The 24,934-nt window shown below is 47.3% G+C and overlaps 2 protein-coding genes across 2 annotated transcripts; one reads left to right on the plus strand and one right to left on the minus strand.

Annotated features, from left to right (window-relative positions):
* LOC8056880 (sugar transport protein 13) lies at window positions 524-6,225 on the plus strand. The gene is made up of 3 exons (XM_002465591.2): window positions 524-837; window positions 2,222-2,541; window positions 4,765-6,225. Exons 1-3 carry the CDS (start codon window positions 702-704, stop codon window positions 5,860-5,862), a joined length of 1,554 nt encoding a protein of 517 aa, XP_002465636.1. The 5' UTR covers window positions 524-701; the 3' UTR covers window positions 5,863-6,225.
* LOC8085294 (nuclear pore complex protein NUP214) lies at window positions 7,233-24,765 on the minus strand. Its single transcript, XM_021465776.1, has 18 exons — window positions 24,410-24,765; window positions 24,109-24,326; window positions 23,564-23,732; window positions 22,771-22,920; window positions 21,823-21,947; window positions 21,171-21,283; window positions 20,086-20,228; window positions 19,824-19,986; window positions 19,520-19,695; window positions 13,393-13,556; window positions 13,032-13,184; window positions 12,860-12,917; window positions 12,368-12,501; window positions 12,165-12,289; window positions 11,167-11,482; window positions 10,838-11,045; window positions 8,770-10,719; window positions 7,233-7,826 (listed from the first exon to the last, which is right to left on the minus strand). Exons 1-18 carry the CDS (start codon window positions 24,618-24,620, stop codon window positions 7,717-7,719), a joined length of 4,686 nt encoding a protein of 1,561 aa, XP_021321451.1. The 5' UTR covers window positions 24,621-24,765; the 3' UTR covers window positions 7,233-7,716.

The raw sequence follows: 24,934 nt of genomic DNA on the forward strand, positions 1-24,934 counted from the left end.
ACTAATTACACAGTTTGGTCGGAATTGACAAGACGAATCTTTTGAGCCTAGTTAGTCTATAATTGGATAATATTTGTCAAATACAAACGAAATTGGTACTATTTATATTTTGCAAAATATTTTGGAAGGCACTACGAGAGGGGCTGACTCGTCGGCCCATTTTGGATTGTCAAAAAGGGCGGCGCCCTATCCAAAATTTCCAAACTACTACTCCGTACGTCTACTCTTCCCTAGTTTCTCAAAAAGAGTTTGGAACCACAAAAGAGTTTGGAATGGATAAGCAGTTTTTTTTTTCCTTTGAAAAGTCACCGTGCCTGCACTGGGAATCTCGGAAATCAGGCCCGTGGGCCGTGCATGGAGCCGTCGTTGACTAGCCTAGTAGCCAACCACGGCAAGGCCCGCGAGCCGGACTTGCGTGGGGCCGACTCACAGAGCTGACGTGGCGGCATCCGGCCGGTCTGATCGGTTTAAATTTTCCCCGAGGAGAGCCGGGCTTCCCTCTCTATATATACTCTACACGTACTAGAGGCTGGGCGTCTTCTACCCATCTCCCTCTGCTCCGGCCTCGCCGTTTCACAGTCTGGGTGAGGTTGTCTTTGTGTGGATACGATACGATACCAACGCCGGCCTGCTGCTTGCGGTGCTGCTCCGACTTCCATTTGGACGGGAGCACCAGAGGGTTGCTTCATCAGGGAGCCAAGATGCCGGCCGGAGGGTTCTCGGTGTCGGCGCCGTCCGGCGTGGAGTTCGAGGCCAAGATCACGCCGATCGTCATCATCTCCTGCATCATGGCGGCCACCGGCGGTTTGATGTTCGGCTACGACGTCGGCATCTCAGGTAACGCCGCCGGCGAGCTCCTCATTTCATCCGATCTTTTGATGTTTTCCATTCCATATGCATGGGTCTATAGTCTGTTACCTCTCTCGACTCTCGTGTGCTCTGGCTCTACCATAATCATGCGAAATTCTTCTTTCATGGAGAGACATTCGATAGAGTAGTGATCCTCATCGTCACGAGAGGACGGTTTTTTATATTTCCATGGATTATGGATAGGGTACTGTATGGATGGACCATTGTGTTTGCGAGCTTGTTCGTCTTCTTCGTTCTGAACACAAGCGGATAAGCACAGAATTCAAACCAAATTAATGGGGGGTTTTTACTGTGGCCATTAAACACGTCCCATTAATTAACGGCAGACTCGAAGATTTTCCAGCTTTGCTTCACCTTCCGATCCATTCTGAACATTTTCCTTTTTTAAAAAAGAGAGAGAGGTATTTTCCTTTATTAATTATTGTTCCCAAAATTAAAGAGTACCAGCGAGGATACCCAACACTATTATTAAATTGTACAAATATCGTGCTGTGTGAGCTAGCCACCTGCTTTGACAGGCTGGTAAGTCAACGCATGTGCAGAGGAAATGCAGCACGTCTTTCCAAATTAAATTTGTGTGGTATTTTTAATTTGAGCGTCGATAAATAGTTGCCCAAAAATGAAAACCCACCACCCATTTCATTTCTTGTTTTCAAGATACCACCGTAAACACAAATTCAAGGTTTCTTATTTATTATATTACGCACACAAAGGTTTCTGTTGGAAACTTGGAGCCGTTTTCAGCACTAGATGTTCAAACCCGATGGGATTATTTCGTGCAACTGATGGTTCATGTATGTTGTATATATATGCACAACAGCAGATGCCTCCAATAATAAGTTGTATGCACGTGCACAAACAGGAACAAAAGAGAAAATTGCACTGAGTATATATTATCTTCATGGTTATGAAACTAGGACTTTAGTTGTGTTACAAAGGTCAAATTAATTAAACGGTGGTACTAGATGCAGTATGATGCAAAGCATCCACCACAGTGAAACAAAAACTACTTGTATATTTGTTTCCTTTTCACAAAAACGTACTTGTATACTTGCTTCCTAGCCAAAGAAAAATATATTTCCACAAATTTAGTCAACCACTTGAACCAACGCTTTCATACCACTCGCTTTCACTGGCTATGAATATTGCAATTAAATACCAAGAGCCATCACTAGCCATCTTGCAAAATGAAGTTTCATATATACATCACTGTTGTACCACCTTTTTGTTCAGACGAACTTAATAACTGTAAAAAAAATCGATATAATCAAAGTTAGTTAATTAGTTAGTTAAAAAAAGATGCGAAAAAAAGAAATGTTATGATAAATGAACAAATTAAATTATTTTGTAGGTGGTGTGACATCGATGGACGACTTCTTGGGCAAGTTCTTCCCGGCGGTGCTGCGGAAGAAGCAGGAGGACAAGGAGAGCAACTACTGCAAGTACGACAACCAGGGCCTGCAGCTGTTCACGTCGTCGCTCTACCTCGCCGGGCTGACGGCCACCTTCTTCGCGTCCTACACCACGCGCCGCCTCGGCCGCCGCCTCACCATGCTCGTCGCCGGCGTCTTCTTCATCGTCGGGGTCATCTTCAACGGCGCCGCCCAGAACCTCGCCATGCTCATCGTCGGCAGGATCCTGCTCGGCTGCGGCGTCGGCTTCGCCAACCAGGTACGTGATGAGGAGCTAATAATCACGACCGATCTTGCTAGCTAGTGTGATGCGATCGATGGAGTACGTGCGTAGCTCACTTGTTTAGTCAAAAAGTATTGGCAGCAACGTATTTCACGTCAAACCAGTGGACGGGTTGAGGATTAATTTCTTATTTTTCTATAGCAAAGCACGCGCGCGCGAGCATTTGTTTTTTCTACATCGGCGACAAGGACGTGGGTGTATTTTAGTCACCGTCTCTGGTCGATTCAAGCATCTCGGCGATCCTCTAGTCACGCTTAAAATTGTGCAAGCCTGGCAAGTTCACTGCACCAGTGCACCCAGCGTATTTTTATACGCGTGATGGCCCTTCATCGTCTAGCAGCTGTATGTACACTAATTTTAGGAGTATAATAGTATGTATGGGCCCGCCATGCATACGTATTTCCCGGAATTTTGGGTCAAACGAGTAGAGCTATACTTGAATTGTTGGTGTACCCGGAACCCAGATGGCCATATGAACGTGGACACCTGGGCATCGGTGACGGTGCCGAGTCTCGTGTAGGACTTGTGTTTACGTTTGGTTGATAGCAATGGGGTGATAACCCTTCTTTTCAAGTTTCAAGATTCCTCACACAGTATCTAGCAGTTTACTCTAATAAAGAAACTTGGACCAATGACCAGATGATATGTGTGCATTGTGACCGTCGCTGTAGATTTTTTTTTAAAAAAAATATATACATATAATGGTGGGAGAATTTTGGTTTTTACGGGTAGTGACACTACTGCTACTTAATCGTTTGTTGCTGCTACTGCTACTACTTGCTCGATCTTTAGCTGTCCCAGTTGCCATCAACAGAAACGACGGAGGAATCTGTAACATTAAGGCCTTGTTTAGATAAAAAAGATTTTGGATTTCGCTACTGTAGTACTTTCGTTTGTTTGTGGCAAGTATTGTTCAATAATGGACTGGTTAGGATCAAAAGATTCGTCTCGCGATTTACAGTTAAACTGTGCAATTAGTTTTTATTTTTGTCTATATTTAATACTTTATGCACGTGCCGAAAGATTCGATGTGTCAGGGAATCTTGAAAACTTTTTAGTTTTTAGGTGAACTAAACAAGGCCTAAGCAAGTCATGTTAATTGACTCTAGGACTAGTAGCCATGTTAATAGACCACACGGGCCACGAATAGCGATGCATGCAGTCGTAACTAGCACCAGTAGTCCAGCAGGAAATTACCCGCAGAGCCTTTACTGTCTGGTTGCTAGAGAGCTTGACTTGAACCAGCGTAGTTTGCCTGGAGTCTGCTTGTGCTCTCGTTCCTGTCAGGCTACTACTACTACTACGTGGTGTTTGGCTGCGTCTGCAGCCACAACCACCAGATTCTTGAGGTCTTCCGGGGCTCCCGAAGAGCTTTCGCGTGCGGATTAAACATTGGCAGCGGCGGCGGCAAGATGCTTATCGCCTACCGCTGGATTATTGCAAATCATGCTCATGCGAGCGTGTTCAGTCCAAGCCAACGTATAGGACATGCACAGCGCAATTATGTGAGAGCAGGCGGGACTGGGACAGTGTTCATGTGGTAAGTTTATACATTCAGCAGCTTTCAGGGAAAACAAATGAGGCCTACGACCAGCAGGCGTCGGAGGGGGCACAGATATTTGTCCTAGACATGCTGTTACAGATTAGTATATATCTGTGTACGGGCGTTTAGGTTTCAACACTTCAACTGCTACGGTCGGAAATATCTGCAGGATGTATGCACGGGTGCACCAACGGCTCTGACACTAGTTTCGCTCGTTTGTACTATGTATTACACATCTTCAGGGGACGGGTGCTGGCTTGGCCATTAATATTTTGAGACTTCTAGATTAGTTTTTTTCTTACACTTTTGACTATTTTTTGAGACTTTAGACTAGAACTATTGTGCATCCCCATTGATTGAATGATATGTTTGGCTGAACTGCTGAACAGAACAAACGACTAAGTTCGTTAGGGCCCAATATTTTTTTTTCTTTTGAAAGATAAAAGTATCAGCCCAATGGCCATCTTCTGAAGACAACTCGGCCCAATGGGCATCGATGAGGCCGCGTCTCTTCTTGCTACGGCCGTATCGGCGTCCTAGACTGGGCCTGGCAAAAACTAGTTGCAGAACTCGACGATCCTCGCGGCATTCTGTGCATCACAATTCACACGCAAGCTAATGGTATCTTTAATTGCCGGGCTATTCGTTCCGTGCAGGCGGTTCCCCTGTTCCTGTCTGAGATCGCGCCGACGAGGATCCGCGGCGGGCTCAACATCCTGTTCCAGCTCAACGTCACCATCGGCATCCTCTTCGCCAACCTCGTCAACTACGGCACCTCCAAGATCCACCCGTGGGGATGGAGGCTGTCGCTGTCGCTGGCTGGCATCCCGGCGGTGCTGCTCACCCTGGGCGCGCTCTTCGTGACGGACACCCCCAACAGCCTCATCGAGCGCGGCCGCCTTGACGAAGGCAAGGCGGTGCTCAAGAAGATCCGGGGCACCGACAACGTGGAGCCGGAGTTCAACGAGATCGTGGAGGCGAGCCGCGTGGCGCAGGAGGTGAAGCACCCGTTCCGCAACCTCCTCCAGCGCCGCAACCGGCCGCAGCTCGTCATCGCCGTGCTCCTCCAGATCTTCCAGCAGTTCACGGGGATCAACGCCATCATGTTCTACGCGCCCGTGCTGTTCAACACGCTCGGGTTCAAGAGCGATGCGTCGCTCTACTCGGCGGTCATCACGGGTGCCGTCAACGTGCTCTCCACGCTCGTCTCCGTCTACTCCGTCGACCGCGTCGGACGCCGGATGCTGCTGCTGGAGGCCGGCGTGCAGATGTTCCTGTCGCAGGTGGCCATCGCCGTCGTGCTGGGCATCAAGGTCACGGACCACTCTGACAACCTGGGACACGGCTGGGCCATCATGGTCGTCGTCATGGTCTGCACCTTCGTGTCCTCCTTCGCCTGGTCGTGGGGCCCCCTGGGGTGGCTCATCCCCAGCGAGACGTTCCCGCTGGAGACGAGGTCGGCGGGGCAGAGCGTCACCGTCTGCGTCAACCTGCTCTTCACCTTCGTCATCGCGCAGGCCTTCCTCTCCATGCTCTGCCACCTCAAGTACGCCATCTTCGTCTTCTTCTCCGCCTGGGTCCTCGTCATGTCGTTCTTCGTCCTCTTCTTCCTGCCGGAGACCAAGAACGTGCCCATCGAGGAGATGACCGAAAGGGTGTGGAAGCAGCACTGGTTCTGGAAGCGCTACATGGACGACGACAACCACCACATCGTCAACGGCAAGATCACCGCCAACAATGGCGCCTCCGTTTAACTGCTCCATCTGATGGTCCGTTGATGCATCAGACTTCAGACTTGAGTAGAGTATATCCGACCGCCGACAGCGTACTACAGTACTACTGCTGCTGAAGGAATTTATGAGCACAGTGTTCACTTATATAAGATGCAAAAAGGCAACTGGTAGTACTTCAACTGCAATGGCTATGCCTTGTTGTACAGGAGCCGAGTGTTTCAACCAGAGCCCGTGCTCCTCTTTGGTTTGTATCTTTCAACTTTCAAGCAGAGTTTACACGGATTGTAATCTCATCCATCCTAGAACCTTGTACTAAGCGGATCTTGTGAATTGTAACGGTGCCATGCCCCACTCCCCAGTGACCTATATTTTTCAGTGCAGCTACTGTATGTGTCAAGTCTAACACAGAAACCGTTTCTGATCTAATACCACACGAAAACTGAACTTTCAGGCAGATTGCTCGGTTAGCTAAATGGTTGTGCTACAAAACAGTACCATGTTATGAGCAGTGTTTGGGTATCATATGATTTTGTTTCTCTCGATCCCTTTCTCGATGTCCAAATTGCGGCAAGCTGCCGGTGGCTCTTGGTGCGGTGGCGGTTTCATCTTGCTGCGCGTGCGGGCTCGTGACAGGGAATGTGGGAAAGAGGCCGGGAATTGTATTGACAAAAGCAAGATGGCAATGAGTATACACTCGTTGGGTTTTGCCATCCCAAACCCACGCCTATTAACATAAAATATGTTCACTAAAAAACCCATAATCCATCACAGGTTTAATTTTGTGTCTAAACTCATGCCTATTGGTCACAGGTATTTAACGGATTGCCCATGCCCATCACAACATGTCAGAAGATGGTCATCTAGTCAAGTGAGCAAATCTACTTTATAGCACACCAAAATACTTAAAGTTGAGTCACTTGGTAAGGTGGGATTCATGTTGTGTGTTACTGCACCTCCGCACTAAACGTTTGCGAGTTATGACAGAAACACTCACCTCAAGCATGCACCAGGCCATGCCATATTCTTGAGTCCAGATGAACTTAGTGCATGCACTAAAGCACACTAGCTAGCTACAGCTTTCACATAAGAAGATTCTGCTAAAAAAAGTATGGAGCATGCATGCTCTCTATTTCATTTATTTTTTTCTTGCATTTTGTACTTTATGTATTAATTATATTGTGTGATGATATGGTGAACCGAATTTAAAAATCCATAAGCTTGCAGGTTTGAGTACTACACACCCAAACCTATGCCCATAAACCTGTTGGGACTAGCTTTTGCCCCATTAACAAACCCACGGGTAGCGAAGTTGACCCATACTCTTACCCTAATAGAGCAAAAATCCATCTAATTTTAGGTCTCGTGTACCCATTGCCATCGGAGGAATCATGTTCAAGCAAAGGCCCTAAGGCGACCTCTTTTTTCATTTCATGCAGCCATGGAGCCTGAGCTTAGCAAGTTGGTAGCCCTGGAGAGAAACCCGCAGGAATCCAAGACCAACCGTCGATGCTGATGTGGCCTGTGGGCATCTGCTGTGTTTTGCAAAAGAGATAGCAGTAAAGGTGCCCAAATGATCATCAAAAAGATGGAGGGAAGCGAGGGCTCATCCAGGGCAGCCTGCGGTCATGTGTCTGCAACAGCTCCGCGTAGGAGGAATGTTTCCACACGTTTTCAAGCTAAGGCCTCAAGCTCTGGTAGCTGGGCCTGCAACTGCGCTGATAGCATCGCTTAAGGGATACACGAGCAGGCCTGCCTAACAAGTCTATACAGGTGAAGAGTGGAACATAAAAGTAACTTTGTGACATCACAATTGAACTTATCTCCGAGGCCTCTTGCACCTAGCCATAGCTAATGAATAAACTTATCTGGGGATGCCTACTTTCTCATCTGTGTCAAGAAATCAGCCGGCGGTCTTCCAGTTCCGCTTGCTCCAAATGCCGAGAACCCAGCTCCTTGGTTACCACCAAAGGACCCGAACCCACCACCTTCAAACCAACCAAATTATGTTAGTTGCCAAAAACAGGCAGCTGGCACCAGAAAAAAACAGATAAATCTGTCACTGTAAATTTATCCTTTCGTTAGCCCAAACTGCTTATAAGTGGGTAAACACATAAGATCTTAGTGCCAAGTATTTCTGTGGCATCAAAGAACGGTAAGACAATAACTCAGCTCCAAAGCACCAAAGATTGTATTCTCTCGGTTCCAAATGATAAGTCATTTTTGCTATTTCGGTGCAAAGCTAGCAAAAGCTATGTACCTAGAAAAGCTAGAAACGACTTATAATTTGGAAAAGAGGGAGTATCTGACATGACAACAATTACTTGCAGACAACAAACCTAATATCTGACTATTTGAGTTAGAGCACGTCTCAGCGGATGGTAATGCAGATTGATCAACAATTAGTACACTTAACATTTAAGACTACAAACTGATTGAAATGGGTTTATGGATTACTGCTTGAAAAAATTGTCTGTGAGACTTAAAATCAATACATAGTACTCCTAAAGCTAAAGATCAAATACTTTATATAGAATTTTCAGGGCAGCCGAAATGAGTAAACCTATTCGGACCTGATCAGTGACAATTGCTGACAAGCTGGGAGAGCATAAAAATTCTTTGTAAGCCTAATGGAGCCCTATGCACTATATGGTAGTAGCTTCTTTCTAGAAGAAATGAGTAATGCAACCTAGCAGTTCCAACTCCAAATATCAATAGTTAACGGAACAATAAAATCAAATCTAGGTGTATTTAACTGCCAGCAACTAGCAAAGCTTTAAACTGATGACCACAGGTTGGAATGTTGGATGATTAATTAAACACGCATGCAAACCATAAGCAATCTGTGCTGTCACACATTAGCATTTATCCAAAACTTCCCTCCAAAAGTAAGTATTTGTTCAAAACAGAACACGACTTCAGAGATCTCACCACTGCCAAAGCCACCTCCCTGAGTGGCACCTCCAAAACCACCACCAGATGAAGCAGCACCAGCAAAACCACCACTTTTGGAGGCAGGAGCAGCAAAACCTCCACCAGTAGCAGCAGCAGCAGCAGCAAAACCACCACCTGCAGAAGCAGCAGGTGCTGAAAAGCCCCCACCTGATGCAGGACCAGCAAATCCAGCATTACTTGAAGATAAAGAACCAAAACCCCCAGATGTAGAAGCACTAGCAAATCCACCAAATCCTCCAGAACCTACGCCTCCTAACTGGCGTGATTGTCCAAAAGAACCCAGCACTGATCCAAGTGCCTGTTGAGCACCAAACTGTGCAGGCTGCCCAAATCCAGACTGGACAGCCCCAATTTGTGCAGGCTGGCCAAATCCTGACTGTTGCCCAGATCCAATTTGTGCTGACTGACCAAAACCAGATTGAATTTGTGCAGGCTGACCAAAACCAGATTGAATTTGTGCTGTCTGCCCAAATCCTGCCTGCTGACCAGCTCCAATCTGTGCAGGCTTCCCAAATGCTGACTGCTGGCCAGATCCAATTTGTGCAGGCTGTCCAAATCCAGTAAGCCCGCTTGAGAACGAACTAGAAAAAGAACTAGAACTAGTTGATTGAGATGGTTGGGCTGGCTGAGCTGAAGGAATGCTTAGCGACGCCGGCCGGAAAAGCTGTCCTGGACTGGTTGTCAAAGTAAATGGTGTGCCTGAACTATTATTGTCAGATGTACCAAAGGAGGCACCAAAATGATTAGACTTTTGAGGACTTGAAGAAGGCTGGGACCCGAGGCTGAACCCACCAAGGGCTCCCAAGTTGAGTTCGGCACTTGCAGAAGGCGCCTCCTCTTCCATATCGTCTTCATCGGTTGAGATGGTGTTAGTGTTTGGTCCTACATCTTTTCCTGTGGAAGTAAGAACTGATTCTGATGTTGTTGGTGCTGTTTTAGGAACAGAGACATGAGTAGAAGGCAAGCTGGCGCCAGTTGTTGGAGGCACTGAATATTTGCTTTCAGTGGTCGATATGACTGAAATCGAACTTGCAGAAACTATGGTACTAGTTACCTCTGATATTAGTGTTTCAGGTTTGGAAGCATTTTGACTCAAGCCAGTTGACAAATCCTTAGCAAGAGTAGGGATTGAACTAGACACAGTATCCACAGATACTGTTGGAGAAACTTTCTGCATTGAGCTAGATAAAACATCCGAAGTTTTCACACCTGATGAGACTGATGTGGCTGAAGAGGAAACAGTCGGCCTTAAGGAGTATGAATTGGTCTGAGTAACAGGAGCTGGTGACAATGCAGAAGGTTGAGGTGCCATTTTGGGGGTATCTTTCATAGTGTCCTGTACAGCATCGCCAACCCCACTTAGCGGGTCAGTCTTCTCATGTGATACAGCAGGCTTGGAATGTTCAGAAGTTAAAGACGATTTGCCAAGATCTCCGAATATGCCACCCTTGTTCTGCAGAGAAGCACCAGGTCCTTTTATGTTCCCCAAAGATGGCATTGACTGACTATCCTGTCTGTTCTTCATAGTTAATGTAGGCAAATCTCCAGACTCCCCAGTAGTTTTCACAGACAGTGGACTCTGAGAAGTTTTTGCAGCTGTTATGGAAGGTAATATATTTGGCTCTGTGTGGACATTACTTTTAGGGGTTATAGTGGTTTTGAAGGTTAGAGTATTTGGCTTAGATACAGTATGTTTTGTTCCAAAGGATGGAACACTGGATGGGTTGATACTATCTTCTGCACCCATACGTGTGTAACTGAATGATGGTGGTGAAGATGGTGTCAATTTTGAAGATTGCGCAGTGCTTTTCATTTGCCCTGGTAACTCAAAATGCTTTTGCTCTGACATTTGAGATGACCCAGTTGATTCCTTTACCCATTTGAACAAAGTGTTCTGTTGGGGTCCTGACGGTTTTTCTTTTACATCTGAAACAGTCAGAAAATGTTCCAAGTTAACAATTACAAAGACTGATGATATAATAAGAATCTTTGTGATCTTAATAGAAACCCCAGAAAATTGATGCTAAGGCTTGTAAAAACTTACCTTCACTCAGAGAACGCAGTCTGCTTACATATGATTCTACCATAGATGAATTGGAGCTACCGCTTGACTTCTCATGTGATATTGCTGCCATTTGAGAATCAAATATTTTCTTGTTTGACCTGAATGGTAGATCACTGCTGATCTTGAGGCGTTGTTGCGGTGCTATTCTTTTAACAGTTGTTTTCTGAGGTTCCAAACTAGCCAGGCTCTAAAAAATTGACAAATAATTTCTACTCAGATTTATTGATTATCCACCACATCTTCTTTCCAAGTCATGTGCATGTTACATGAGAAAATGCAATGTTTTGGGTCTAGGCTCAATAACTTACCATATCCAGTGATTCTCTCCTCCTTCGAGCGGTCTCAGGCTCACCACTCTTGGAAGGCCCTAATATTCCCTTTGAATGCTCATTCACCGATGGAAACCGCTTAATTGGCTTAGGAGTGCTGCCTGAAAATTTGGTTGCATCAGTTGTTTGGGCTAAACCAATTGACTCAAACAACTCTTTGGTCACCGCCCCCTGCTTCCTAGTAGGAGAACCAATATTTAACACAGATATCTGCTTTGAAAGGCATTCAGATAGCTGCTCAGCAGCTGCCAACTGCGAGTTCAGTGCATTATATACACTGGATAATTGTGTCTGACTGGAAAAGTAAAAGCAAGAAATAGGTTAAAAATCATCATATTCATAAAAAGATCCACAAAATAAAAGGTGAAACAAAACACACAAACTATTGGAATATAGAGAATTGCACTGACAAATAGAACTACGTACACAACTTAGTTATTATCCAGAAAGAGCATCTAAAAAATAGCAAAGCATACTATATAAGTATATAGCTTAATCGATATGAGTGATACCATACAATGTGCAGAGAATTTGAGTTTGTTACAAACAAAAAAAATACAAAGCATAAAAATATTCCGATGAGAACAAACATAAAAGCAAAAGGTTACATGCATTTATGTGCTACATAGTCCCGATGGAAGGAGCAGAGCATAAAAAGGCCACTTGTTCAGTTGTTTGTCATCCAATTGATGATAATCACTAAGGGTGTGTTTGGTTTGAGGAATGAGGTGGTCCACCTTCTTCTCACTCCTTACTTTTTCTATTTGGTTTGTGGAATGGAATGAGTTGATCTATCACCACCTCATTCCTGACAAGCTAATAATTAGTATATGCATGAGGAATGGGTTGATTCCACCAAAATTCATTGGAAGAACACATGATGCCATCACCTCATGAAGCATGGGGTGAACTCCACAAACCAAACACACCGTAAATGTATATGAAATTTGTAGCAAAATGGTCTAACAGTTAAATACCTTGACCTTGTCTTATTAGAATAAACAGCTCTTCGATTAGAAGCCACTCTTCCTGTTTCACTGGATCTGTTCATCTCCAGATTATTGAAGTGCCTCTCCAACTCGACCAGCTGATTTGTCAAATTCTGTATGACAAAGGACTTATTATTCTCCTCTGATGTCATACAAACAAATAAGTTAGTCAGAATGTTAGATACTGATACCTGGTTAGCTTTGAGGATAATTTGTCTCTTCACTTCGAATTCTGGACTCAATTTCTGGCAGTTCCATATATCCCAGTACTGATTATCTGAAGACTGGCTAACAATTCCTTTCATGTAAGTTTGCCTAGCAGAAACTGAAGAGAACAAAAAATAATGTAACATATCAGCCCACGTTTTCTGGTGGCATTCATTTGTAAGTGATCCAATGAAGCAAATTTAACAATTAACATAGCTATTAATCAAGAATAATCACTTGTATTTCTTCAAAATTATATCCAGACCATGTTGGTATCAATAATTGCATATGTACTTTTCCTGATCACACACAAACAATGACAAAAATGACATGAAATATTTATCCTGCAAATGCATATCATTTTGATCAAATAATTTCTTTCAGGTGTGAAGATATGTTCGGAAGGGGGAAAAAAGGATGTGCCCTGTTCTACCTACTTACTAAAAAGATAGCCAAAAGAACATTGAATGTCTCACCTTGAAACACCTTGTTCCTCAGATCTTCAATTTTTGAACATTGTTCCTCTACTTTACCCTGGGGATTAAAACAAGCTACATTTAGCAAATTTTTTATAAGAGAGGAATGAACAGCACCACAGACAGACAGTTGAGGGAGGAAGAGTTGGGGGCACTCGCAATTATGATATACCTTGAAGACCTGCAACAACTCCAAAAGGTTTTGCAAGCCATCCTCAAACATAGAAAGAGGACGCTGCTGGAAGGTTATGCAGGCATCTCTGAAACCACCATCCTTTTCTATATACGCTAGTAGGGCATCTAACCCCTTCGTCATTTCATTTATCTGTAACGAAGGGGACAAACTTTAGCGTCGGAGACAGACAAGATGCCAAAGTATAAGTATGTAGGTGATGCTCCATGAGACAACAAATAAGATGTGCACTTATTACTTTAAAGTTCCTTGCAATGATGATAGTATTTCCTAGAGGTCTGAGGAAAGTAAATAAAGGTAGAAAAACAATATAATAATTAAAGATGTTCAGCTGTCTTACACTGTAAAACTTTTTAGACAAGTCTTGTGCAGAATCGAATCTTGTGCCCATCTTGGAGTTTCTAGAATAGTCTGCTGGTACTTGTGTCCTGCTGTTATGTGATTTGCCCATAGATTGCTGTGACGGAGGTGATCCATGCAATGATTGAGGTGCTTCAGAGTTTCCTGTCCGAAATCCACTTGATGAAGATCCATGTCAAGGGCGTCAAGCCCTACGGTAGCTGGACCTCGGCTACGTAGTTCGTAGCCGCGATCCGTCTTCTCCGGCGAGGTTTTGCCCCTCAGCCGCAGGCTTAGGTTTTAGAAGAGAAAGGGGATTATAGATAATAATTCTTGCTTGCTTATATCGAAAGTGTCTACAGATATTTATGTCCCTTTAACTATGCCTCCTTATGCTAAATAGCCTATTTGGGACTAATATAAATTGCAACATAAAAGGATAACTAAACTTATATAAAAATAACTGGGCCAACAACCAAGGCCCGCCCCTAGCCACCTAATTCGGCCTGGCTGCTGGGCGCGCCTTCTCCTGCTGTTGCAGCGCGCTCAGCGGTCCGCCGGATGTCTCGGGCCCGCCGCTGACGTGTGTATGTGCGGCCCCACATGACATCTCTCCCCCCCTCAAGATCCAGCTCGTCCTCGAGCTGGAAGGCGGGATACTTCTCGCGAAAATCATCCAAGTCTTCCCATGTCGCTGAAGAAGACGGTTCACCCTGCCAATGAACCAGGACCTGGCGAACTCCCCTGGCGAGACGAACCTGCTCCACCCGTGCAGGTACTGGAATAACGGCACCGTGATGGATGTCGGGCAGAGGCGGTGGAGCTGTTGGAGGCGTGCCCACGAACTTCTTCAGGGTGCTGACATGGAACACGTCGTGGATGCGTGCCTGGGCAGGAAGCGCAAGGCGGACAGCGACGTCGTTGATGATCTCCACGACCCGATAAGGACCCAGGAAGCGGGCTTTCAGCTTGCCCGTTGTAGCCTGGGGTAGCGAGGCCGGCGCACGCTGTCGGAGACGCAGGAGCGCCCAATCGTCCACCTGGTAGACAACCTGTCGATGGTGCTTGTCGTACTGCAGTTTCTGCGCTGCTTGTGCCTGCTCCAGACGGTAACGAACATCAGCGAGGAAAGCCTCGCGTTCCTCCATGTCGCGAGCCACTGCAGCCACTCGCGTCTCACCAGGCTCATAAGAGCGGATGGTGGGCGGGTCGCGGCCATACACCACACGAAACGGCGTCTCCCGAAGCGACGACTGGTAGGCCGTGTTGTAGACGTACTCAGCCCAAGGAAGCCACCGGAGCCACTGCCGAGGACGGTCGCCGGTGAAGCAGCGCAGGTACATGACGATGACGCGGTTGGCTGCCTCCGTCTGTCCATCTGATTGGGGGTGGAACGCGGACGTCATGTGCAGCTTGGTCCCCATGAGCCGCATCAACTCACGCCAGAACGCCGACGTGAACACCGGGTCGCGGTCCGACACCATGGACTGCGGAACACCATGTAGGCGTACTATGTCGGTGAAGAAAGCCTGTGCCACCGTCTCCGCCGTGTATGGGTGAGCAAGGGCGATGAAGTGGCAGTACTTGCTGAAGCGGTCGACGACAGTGAGGATCACCGACTTCCCCTGGACACGGGGCAGGGCTTCCACGAAATCGAGGCCAATATCTGCCCAGACGACGGTGGGGACTGGTAGCGGCAGTAGAAGTCCTGCCGGAAGTAGGTGTTCGGACTTGTAGCGCTGGCAGGTGACGCACGCCCGCACAAAGTCCTGCACAATCCGTCTCATCTGGGGAAAATGGAAATCCCGACGGAGGCGATGTAGAGTACGCTGGACCCCTTCGTGTCCATCATAATGGACCGCAGCCACGATCTCCTGTACCAGGGGCGAAGACGGAGGAATGTACAGGCGACCATCGTAGAGTACCATGCCGTCCGCCACCGTCCAAGGAGCTGCGCGTGAGCCAGCACGGATGTCGTCGTGGATGGTTACCAGTGCTGGGTCAGTGGCCTGAGCATGCCGTAGACGCGCGATGAAGTCGAAGCGCGGAGCGGAGATCGCCTGGAGGCCACCCACGCTGTCCTCCTCGGTGTCACGACGGGACAAAGCGTCGGCCACCGTATTAGAAGCCCCTGACTTGTATTCGACGGTGAAGTCGAAGCCGAGGAGCTTGCCAACCCAATGATGCTGAGGGATTGTGGCGAGACGCTGGTCGAGGAGATACTTGAGGCTGTAGTGGTCTGTCTTGACGATGAACCGGCGCCCCCAAAGGTACGGTCGCCAATGCCGTACCGCGAGTACTAGACCGATGAGCTCTCGCTCATAGGCTGCTAGTGAGCGATGGCGGGGGGTCACCGGCCTGCTGAAGAAGGCGATCGGGTGTCCCTCCTGGATGAGGACGGCCCCAAACCCGTACGTCGATGCGTCGCACTCCACGATGAAGGGCTTGGAGAAGTCTGGCAGGGTCAGCACTGGGGGTGACGTCACGGCCCCCTTGAGGGCACTGAAAGCAGCTTCCGCCTCGGCACCCCATGCGAACCCCTCCTTTTTCAGAAGCGCCGTGAGAGGGGCTGCAATGGCGCCGTAGTTGTGGACGAATTTCCTGTAGTAGCCGGCCAAGCCAAGGAAGCCACGCACTGCACGTGCCGACCGGGGCTGCGGCCAGTCGTGGATAGCCTGGACCTTGGCGGGATCCATGGCGACGCCGGCAGCGGAGATGACGTGGCCGAGGTAGGCGACAGAGGAGACGCCGAACGAGCACTTGGACCTCTTCACAAAGAGGCGGTGTCGGCGCAGGATGTCCAGGACGACGCGGAGGTGGCGGAGGTGGTCCGCCCAAGTGGTGCTGTAGATCAGGATATCATCAAAAAAAACAAGTACGAACCGACGGAGGTAAGCGCGCAGCACGTCGTTCATCAGAGCTTGAAACGTTGCCGGGGCGTTGCACAGCCCGAACGGCATCACCAGGAACTCGTAGAGGCCATCGTGAGTGCGGAACGCCGTCTTGTGAACGTCCTCCGGGCGCATCCGCACCTGATGGTATCCCGACCGTAAGTCGAGTTTGGTGAAGAAGCGGGCGCCATGGAGCTCATCCAGGAGCTCATCGACGACGGGGATGGGAAACGCATCCTTGACGGTGAGGGCGTTGAGGGCGCGGTAGTCGACGCAGAACCGCCATGAGCCGTCGGCCTTCTTGACGAGGAGCACGGGCGAAGAGAAGGCCGAGTCGCTGCGGCGAACAATGCCCTGCTGGATCATGGCTGTGCAGTGGCGTTCCAGCTCGTCTTTGTGTGCCGCCGGGTACCGGTATGGACGCACCACAACGGGCGCCGAGCCGGGCTTGAGGGTGATGGCGTGGTCGCGGGCACGGGGTGGAGGCATGCCGCTGGGCTCGGCGAAGATGTCGTCGTATGCTGCCAGCAGCCCGTCGAGGAGGGACGCGCTGGAAGCCGTGGCCGCACGCAGACTGGGTGCGCCCGTGGACGGCACTCCTGCCCAGCAGAATGCGCGGCCCTGGTAGGTGAAGGACAGGGACCGTGCCGCGAAATCCCACACGATCGGTCCGAGGGTCGCCATCCACTGTGTTCCCAACACGATGTCGTAGCCTGCAAGTGGCATGACAAAAAGGTCGATGGCGAATGTGGTGTTGTTGATGGTGACCGGAGCATGCCGAATCACGCCTGGGCATGGAATCTTCTCGCCATTCGCGACCATGGCCGTCATGCGTGCACGGGGCTGAACGCGGAGGCCGGTGCGTCGCGCAGCCTCCTCGGCGATGAAGTTATGAGTGGAGCCGCTGTCCAGGAGGGCGACAAATGTCGCTGTACCGACCGACACCCGGACCTGCATAGTGTCAGCAAGCGGCACACCTGCGACTGCGTGGAGAGAAAAGACGGGTGCCTCTGTGTCGCCTTCCTCTGCCCCTGCATCGGCCCCATCGTCGGCCGTGTCGTCGTCGTCTGGCAAGCTGTCAAGAAGAAACAGGCGCTTGCAAACGCGGTTGTGACCGCGGCCATACCTCTCATCACAATTGTAGCAAAGACCAAGGCGCCGACGTTCCTCCATCTCTGCCTGGGAGAGTCGTTTGACGGTGCGGCCTTCGATCGTGACCTGCGCCTGGGGGGCAGGCCGTGCGCCCACTGGTGCTGGCAGCGCGAGGCGCGGTGCTGGAAGGGCCGGAACGAGGCCCCGGTTGGCGGCCCTCGCTGGCTGAGGGTGCTGGGGTGTGTGCTGCTCCCGCAGCTCGAACTGCCGTGCAAGGCTCATGGCGGCCGCCAAAGTCCCCGGGTTCTGGATGCGCACGTCGATGCTGAGCGGCGGCAGCAGGCCCCCGGTGAAGAGCTGCACCCGCTGCGATTCGTCGAGGCGACCAGCCCTGGCGAGCAACGCCTGGAACCGATCCTGATACTCAGCAACTGTAGAGGTGCGGCGACACTCCGCAAGTTCAGCCAGGGGTGCTGATCGGAGCGGCGGCCCGTAACGGAGATTGAGGAGCTCCGTGAACCGGCGCCATGACGGGGTACCCTCGTCCGTCTGGACCTGGATATACCACATCTGGGCGCCCTCTTCCAGGTTGTAGGAAGCCATCCAGACTTTCTCCTCTTCCATGATCCGCTGCTGGTGGAAGTAGGACTCGCAACGGTTGATGAAGATCAGCGGATCACTCTTGCCGTCGTAGCGTGGAAAGTCCATCTTCTGGAACCTCGGCGGTCGATCCTGGTGATGCTCGCCGAACTGTGGCTTATAGCCCGACGTGGAGGAGAGGGCAGTGATTGCTTGCGCCTGAGCCTCCATGGTCTTGGCGGTGGCTTCTGCAGTGGCCTGCAGGGCAGCAACAGCCTTGGCCAGATTAGCCACGGTGGTCTTCAGGTCCTCGGCGTCTCCCATCGGCGATGTGCAGGATGCAGCGGAGGACGGCGTCGGGGAAGCGGGCGCAACGAGGGGTGGCGCGGTGGCTGGTGGAGGAGTCTGGGCGGCAGCTGGTGGTGGGAAGGTGGACTGGGCAGATGAGGATCGCCTAGATCGCGATACCAGGTTGTCAAGGGCGTCAAGCCCTACGGTAGCTGGACCTCGGCTACGTAGTTCGTAGCCGCGATCCGTCTTCTCCGGCGAGGTTTTGCCCCTCAGCCGCAGGCTTAGGTTTTAGAAGAGAAAGGGGATTATAGATAATAATTCTTGCTTGCTTATATCGAAAGTGTCTACAGATATTTATGTCCCTTTAACTATGCCTCCTTATGCTAAATAGCCTATTTGGGACTAATATAAATTGCAACATAAAAGGATAACTAAACTTATATAAAAATAACTGGGCCAACAACCAAGGCCCGCCCCTAGCCACCTAATTCGGCCTGGCTGCTGGGCGCGCCTTCTCCTGCTGTTGCAGCGCGCTCAGCGGTCCGCCGGATGTCTCGGGCCCGCCGCTGACGTGTGTATGTGCGGCCCCACATGACAATCCAATTGGGGAAGGTTTAGCAGGAGATATCGATGGTGAAGGTGCAGAGCTTAAGGCAACTGGAGCACCAAAAACTTTTCTATCAGCGGTGTAGCTGGTTTGTGGCGAATGAACTCCAAAACCAACCTCATTCCTTTCTCCCATCTTGGCAGGGACAGATTCACTCGAAGTGAACAATGAAGACTTGAAACCATAGACATCACCATCTTTATTGGAGTTTTGAGATCCACCAAATATTCCCACTGATTGAGCTGAATCAAAGCCTTCTTTACCAGTTTGGCTGTTTCCAAAACTTCTGCTGCTTGATTGCAAGGAAGGAACTAATCCATTAGGTGCATTGCCTCCTGTTGGATTCATACCTTCATTATTGACAGTAGAAAAACTGGAAGATATTGTAGGTTTTGTGTTTCCTGTTAATGCTAAGCTAGGCAAAGCTGCAAGTGGAGTAGTCGCATTCACTTGCTTGGTGTCTAAGGGCTTCTTATTGGAAGAGATAAGGAATGAATTGCCAGTTGTTTCCTGTTCTTTTGAAGCTAAGCTACTGTTTTTCACATTCATTTCCTGCTGGTTGCTACCTGCGGATATAACATAAGGGAACTTTATTTTTCGAAAGCACTTGGAGAAACAAAAAAATAGCTCATCAAAGTGCAACCTAGAAGCTCCTAACATCCTTTTACCTTTTTGTGCACTCGAGGGCTCAGCACCATGTTCTGTGAGAGTACTCTTAGATACTGAACCTGTAACACTTGGAGTCAACTCCTTTTCAGATACAGTTGCGGGTGAAATATGTTTTTCATCATAGTCCTCATTGGTAGACACAGTAGCATGAGGTAAATCAGAAGGGTCTGAAATCCTAAACAATATACAGTGTCAATACAAAAATGTTTCTCCAACAGAAGTTCAATATTTAGAAGTTAAAGTAGCTAAAGTGACCAAATTTTCACAATATTATGCTGACAAGTATAAACAAACAATATTTACCTGGCGAGGTAATATACAGCTAGTTTGCCTTCACCAGTCAAACAGAGTAGAATATGTTGAGGGGCAACCTCCTTTTGTTCAGGTCCAACTGTTACAGTGATCTTTTGAAATAATGAAACATTCTCAACACCAAACCCTAGTATGACATTGTCATCGCCATTTTCTGAAAAATCACAGAAGAAGACCAGAACTGTTTAGACTTCATTTTCAAAGAGAAGCAACAGCATATCATAAAAGTCATGTTTCCTGGGATAGGATTTACCTTGCAAGTCAATCCTAGGACTGTATTTATCCTCCAACATTTCAAGATATGTTACAGTTTTTTCATCATCATGTGCGGATGGCCACTTCAGAAGGGCAATGTGTTCATCAATGCTCTTTTTATTGGAAGCCACCATGAGATCCCTAAAATTATTTTTAAAAATCCCCACTTACAAGTTCCCACCAGAGAAGAGAAATGCAAACAGAATCTAGCAAGCAAATAAATATCACTGTACAGCAGACAGACTAGCAAAAAGGGGTGGACCTCACCTGACTATATCCATCTTATTATCTAATGTACTCCCTCAATTTCAAAGTATAAGACATTTTGGCTTTTCTAGATTCATAACTTTTGCTATGTATGTCTAGATACATAGTAAAAGCAATGTACTAGAAAAGCCAAAACGTCTTATAATTTGGAACAGAGGGAGTAGTAATATTGAAATCCAACAAAGCAACACCAGCAGAAGAATAATAGACTAATAGATTTTTTTTATCCTAAGTTCCATACAGAAGACCCCATAGCATGGTAAGAGAACCTAACAAGCAAACAAGGTAAGAGAAGACAAAATTTACATGGTTACCCCCTTGTTGACATATACAGTTATCTGGTTTGTGCCATCTTTCGTATCGTACCTATTGCTATAGGGGAGTGCCTGGAAAATACTCACTAAGTCACTATATACTCCCTTGATTACAAATCAAGTGGTATATGGGAACTATTAAAAAAACTCGACCTGGGGGAGAAATGCCCCCCTGATTTTGTTCTTAAGAAGTTTTTGCTAGCCATCAAACCTGGACTGGTGACGGGGGTTTCATTGACCCCCGGACTTTGACGGTCTAAGTGTAACTCAGGAGAAATTGACAAATGGGACCTATAACATTATTAGTAACTGTGTATAATGGCATGTTTTTAATCAAGTGCGTTGATGGGTCAAGGATTTCCTTCTTGAAAGTTTTTTTGTGAAATCCATGCAGAAAATTCATTTTCCAGTTCAGTGCTCATAAAATCTGTCAAAGAACAGCCTGCCAACATACATGTTGAGAATACTCAATAGAGCTTCTCAAGGACCTAGGTTCACATACCAGCGATGCAGATAACCCAAAAGTAGATTAGGTCCAACTCCGGGTGGTAAAGCATCATCCATAATGCCATGGAAAAAATCAACATAGGTATAAACATCTGGCTTGCCTGGGCTCTATAAGCACATTGCAGAAGTAACGCAGTCAGTTCATTCAAGTAGTACTGTAACATTTGTTAAGCAAAAATTCAATAAATATGTTTTATTAACCCTTGCCAATAAATGATATGACAATAAACCAATTTTAGGATTTATTTTTGTTATCCGAGAGTTGAAGGCTATACATCTGGGATATTAAGACAAAAACATAGACACACAATTTTAGCTTGCACAAATCCCAACCAAGAACATGGTCTTGGTAAACATTCAGATTATATCCTTGAAACATGATTTGTCATTTGCTGTGGTCATGGACTAACTATGCCCAGAGGGATAGATGTAGCTATTGAAGCAACTTTGTACACGCATGTTCCTAAAAGTATATGCAAATGAAAAATTTGGCTATGTGCCCAAAGAGATATCTCTAGCTATTGAAGCAACTTTAAACAAGCATGTTGCTAAAATATATGAAAATGGAACTTTGGTTAAATAGCACATCGCATGTGATATGAATCCGACAGCAAAAAAGGCGTCTAGACTCTAGAGGACCACCTAACCTCACAAAATGTGCTTTCTTCAGTCCTTATAACTTGAACAAGATATCCTTCTTCATTGTCATCTTCATTTAATCGAACACACCCAATAACAATACTATCACCATGTACCCAGCCAATGGAATCCACTGCTTGCAAATAGAAAATCATCAATAATGAACAAAAAGTACATACTAAATGCAATTTCAGCTGCATGCAAACCAATAACATACAAAACGAACTGCCGACTCTATGTCCTATGTATACATCTCGATGTTTATGGAGCAAATGTAAAAAAAAAAAAAACCTTTCCCAAGGGATTCTGGATGACAACATATCTCACAGTTTCCTCAGGGGCTGGTTCTTCAATATATAATTGTACAGGATGACTACGGTACAGCAAGTCAACTAGTTTTTCCCATGTGATTCATAAATACTTGTTCCAAGAATCCCTGGTCATCCAATAAGTGGGCATGATACATATAGACTCTGGGGCTCACACTTTCTTCATAAAGACAAAATCAATTGATCAAAGGGTAAAAAACATGTAAGAAACATGTGATACTTGTGAATTCAGTGCCTGATGAGAACCAAACCTATCAGCTTCATCTACCATGTGCTCAAAAAAAAGGAGCTTCATCTACCATAGACCATAAATCAATTTTACATATCAGTGCCTCAGTGTAAGCACGTGCAGTTTTTCGACAGAGAAGGATCAATTATAGTATATGGTGATGATCACCTCCCTTTTACTAGTGTTTCAACTGACAAGTAGACCATCTGGATCAACTGACATCCTTACATGACTGACGAAAAATATAGAACAAAAAAAAGCCTTAGTCCCAAGAAAGCTGCCAAGCTGGGGTAGGCTATAAGGGAAAAAATATTAACAAAACAATAATAAGATTAAAAGTAGACATTTCATTCTGTATCTAGGAATTGTAATATAGAATTATAGACTACAGAAGAAACCTTTGATGGTAGTGCCCTCTGAATCACTTTCATCAGACCACAACTGGAACAAGAGGGACATGGAGGATGTTTCCCTAAAATCTGGTGATAATATGGTAAGTTTGTTCCCTCTTGCAACGGCAATATGATTTCCTTCCTTGCAACAGTCAACTATATACATTTCAAAAAGACAGCTTACTTCAGTTTGAGAACCAAGACATGATGGTTACTTCGGTTACAACATTGCATCAGTAATGGTTAGCAAATAACTAACTTTGCAAAAAAAAAAAAGGCAATGCTTCAAACTTCAAAGAAGAATGCAAAAGACCTCAGAGTAAACAATGCATCTGAATATAAAATATAATATTTTGCATTACTATTGATGTACACTTGTACAGACCTCCGACAAATTTTAATGTAGTCAGCCTTGTTAAGAATTTGTTGTTGTTGCTGTTGAGGTGTTGTTAAAAGTAGCTGTTAGAGAAAATAGATCATGAAACTACTCTATTGTTGTGATTGCAATTTCCTTTATTTTGAAACTTGTAGCGTGTAAGTAATGGACATGTTTTCATTTGCCTGTATCATCTATGCTACAACATTTGGAAACTAAAGAGTAACCATCATAGAACAATGAACATTCTCACCAGTAAACACCGAAGCGTCAATCGTACGACTGAACTCACTTAAGTGGAATCAATTAGTTTCTATAGTGAAGTACATGACATACTTCACACACTAAGAATGTCATAGCAGCAGTTCATGATGTGTCTCAAATTCAAATGCATTAGGAATAATATTAGGAAAAGACATGGACCTGCATCGACATTTTCCATCACATCCTTCAGGCCTTCACCCAAACTCCCATGACACAGCAACCCACCATTTGAGAGTACAATATATGATGCAGAGGCATGATTTAACCACTTGAAATCTTTCACAGTGCCAACTCGTCCCAGGCTACATGATGAGGATGGTACCACATCCTGTGCAGCGCAATTGTTAAGAAATGTAATAATCTTGAGAAAAGCCATAACACCTTCTCTAACAGAAGCTTTTGAATAAGCTAATGGCGCTGAAAACAGATCAGATCAATAAACAGCACAATGCAGGGCTTATCCAGCAGCGTGAGGAGTAACCAATGCTGAACTCCCACAAGCCCTACTACTCAGAGAGAAGCATACATGGATATGCCCCTATTCCATTATTGACTATAGTGCTCTTACATGAAAAAGTCACTCAAGTTTGTGAAGAAACTAAATTAATCAGTCCCGTCGATTAGTCTTCTCATTTCACTTACTACTGCTATATAGAAATCCAGCATGCACAAATTTTGCAGAGATCCTGAGGAAAACTGATAACCTTATGTGTGAGCAGAGACGCCAACGAGAAGAACTGGATCTCAGTATCAGTGCAGGCGGCTAACACAGACTCATCATGGGAGAGCGCAATGAGAGATACACCAGGGAGGGGCACGTCGGCGACGCAGCAGTCCTGCGCGCAGCGGGTGCTCGCCTTTCCCTTCTCGCGCGCCTCCTTGCTGGCTTCGATCAACTCCTTCGTCCTCACAGCTATAAACCCTGTAAACGGAATGAGAAGCCCTAATTAGGCGGTGAGATCGAGAGGGAATGCCGAGCGGAGTAAACATTCGGCTCGGTGATACCGCTGGGGTGGGCGAGGAAGACGGTGGCGTGGCGGTCGGAGACGACGAGCGGGCGCGCGGGAGGGGACAGCAGGTCGAAGAGCGGGAGCGGGTTGGAATCGGTCGGGAGGAGCGGGATAGGGTCTCCGGCGAGGCGGAAGACGAAGTCGGTGGTGCCGTCCTCCTCTCCCTCCACCTCGTCGGAGAGCTCGAGCTCTCGCGGCGCCCCCATGGCCAGCGGGAGGGCGCGGAGCGGTGGCTGTGAGGGGTTAGGCGTTAGGGATTTGGGCGGGAGGGGAGGTGAAGGAGTTTGGGAATTTTTCACGGCGACGCTGCGGGCGGCTTGGCGTGGTGTGTAAGGGTCTGTTTGGTTGCGAGGATCCGGCCGGGCGCCGCGCGGGCGAGCTCCGCCTGGCCGCCGCGGGCGAGCGCGCGGTCGACGTCTCCGGAAGAGGAGGCGGAGGAGTCGAGCGGCTGGGCGGGTGGCGGCGCGAGCAGCTGGGCACTGGGCAGGCGGCGGCGGCGAGCGGCCGCGAGCGCGGGCCG

The sequence above is a fragment of the Sorghum bicolor genome, chromosome 1 (assembly GCF_000003195.3).
Source record: "Sorghum bicolor cultivar BTx623 chromosome 1, Sorghum_bicolor_NCBIv3, whole genome shotgun sequence".
NCBI lineage: Eukaryota > Viridiplantae > Streptophyta > Magnoliopsida > Poales > Poaceae > Sorghum > Sorghum bicolor.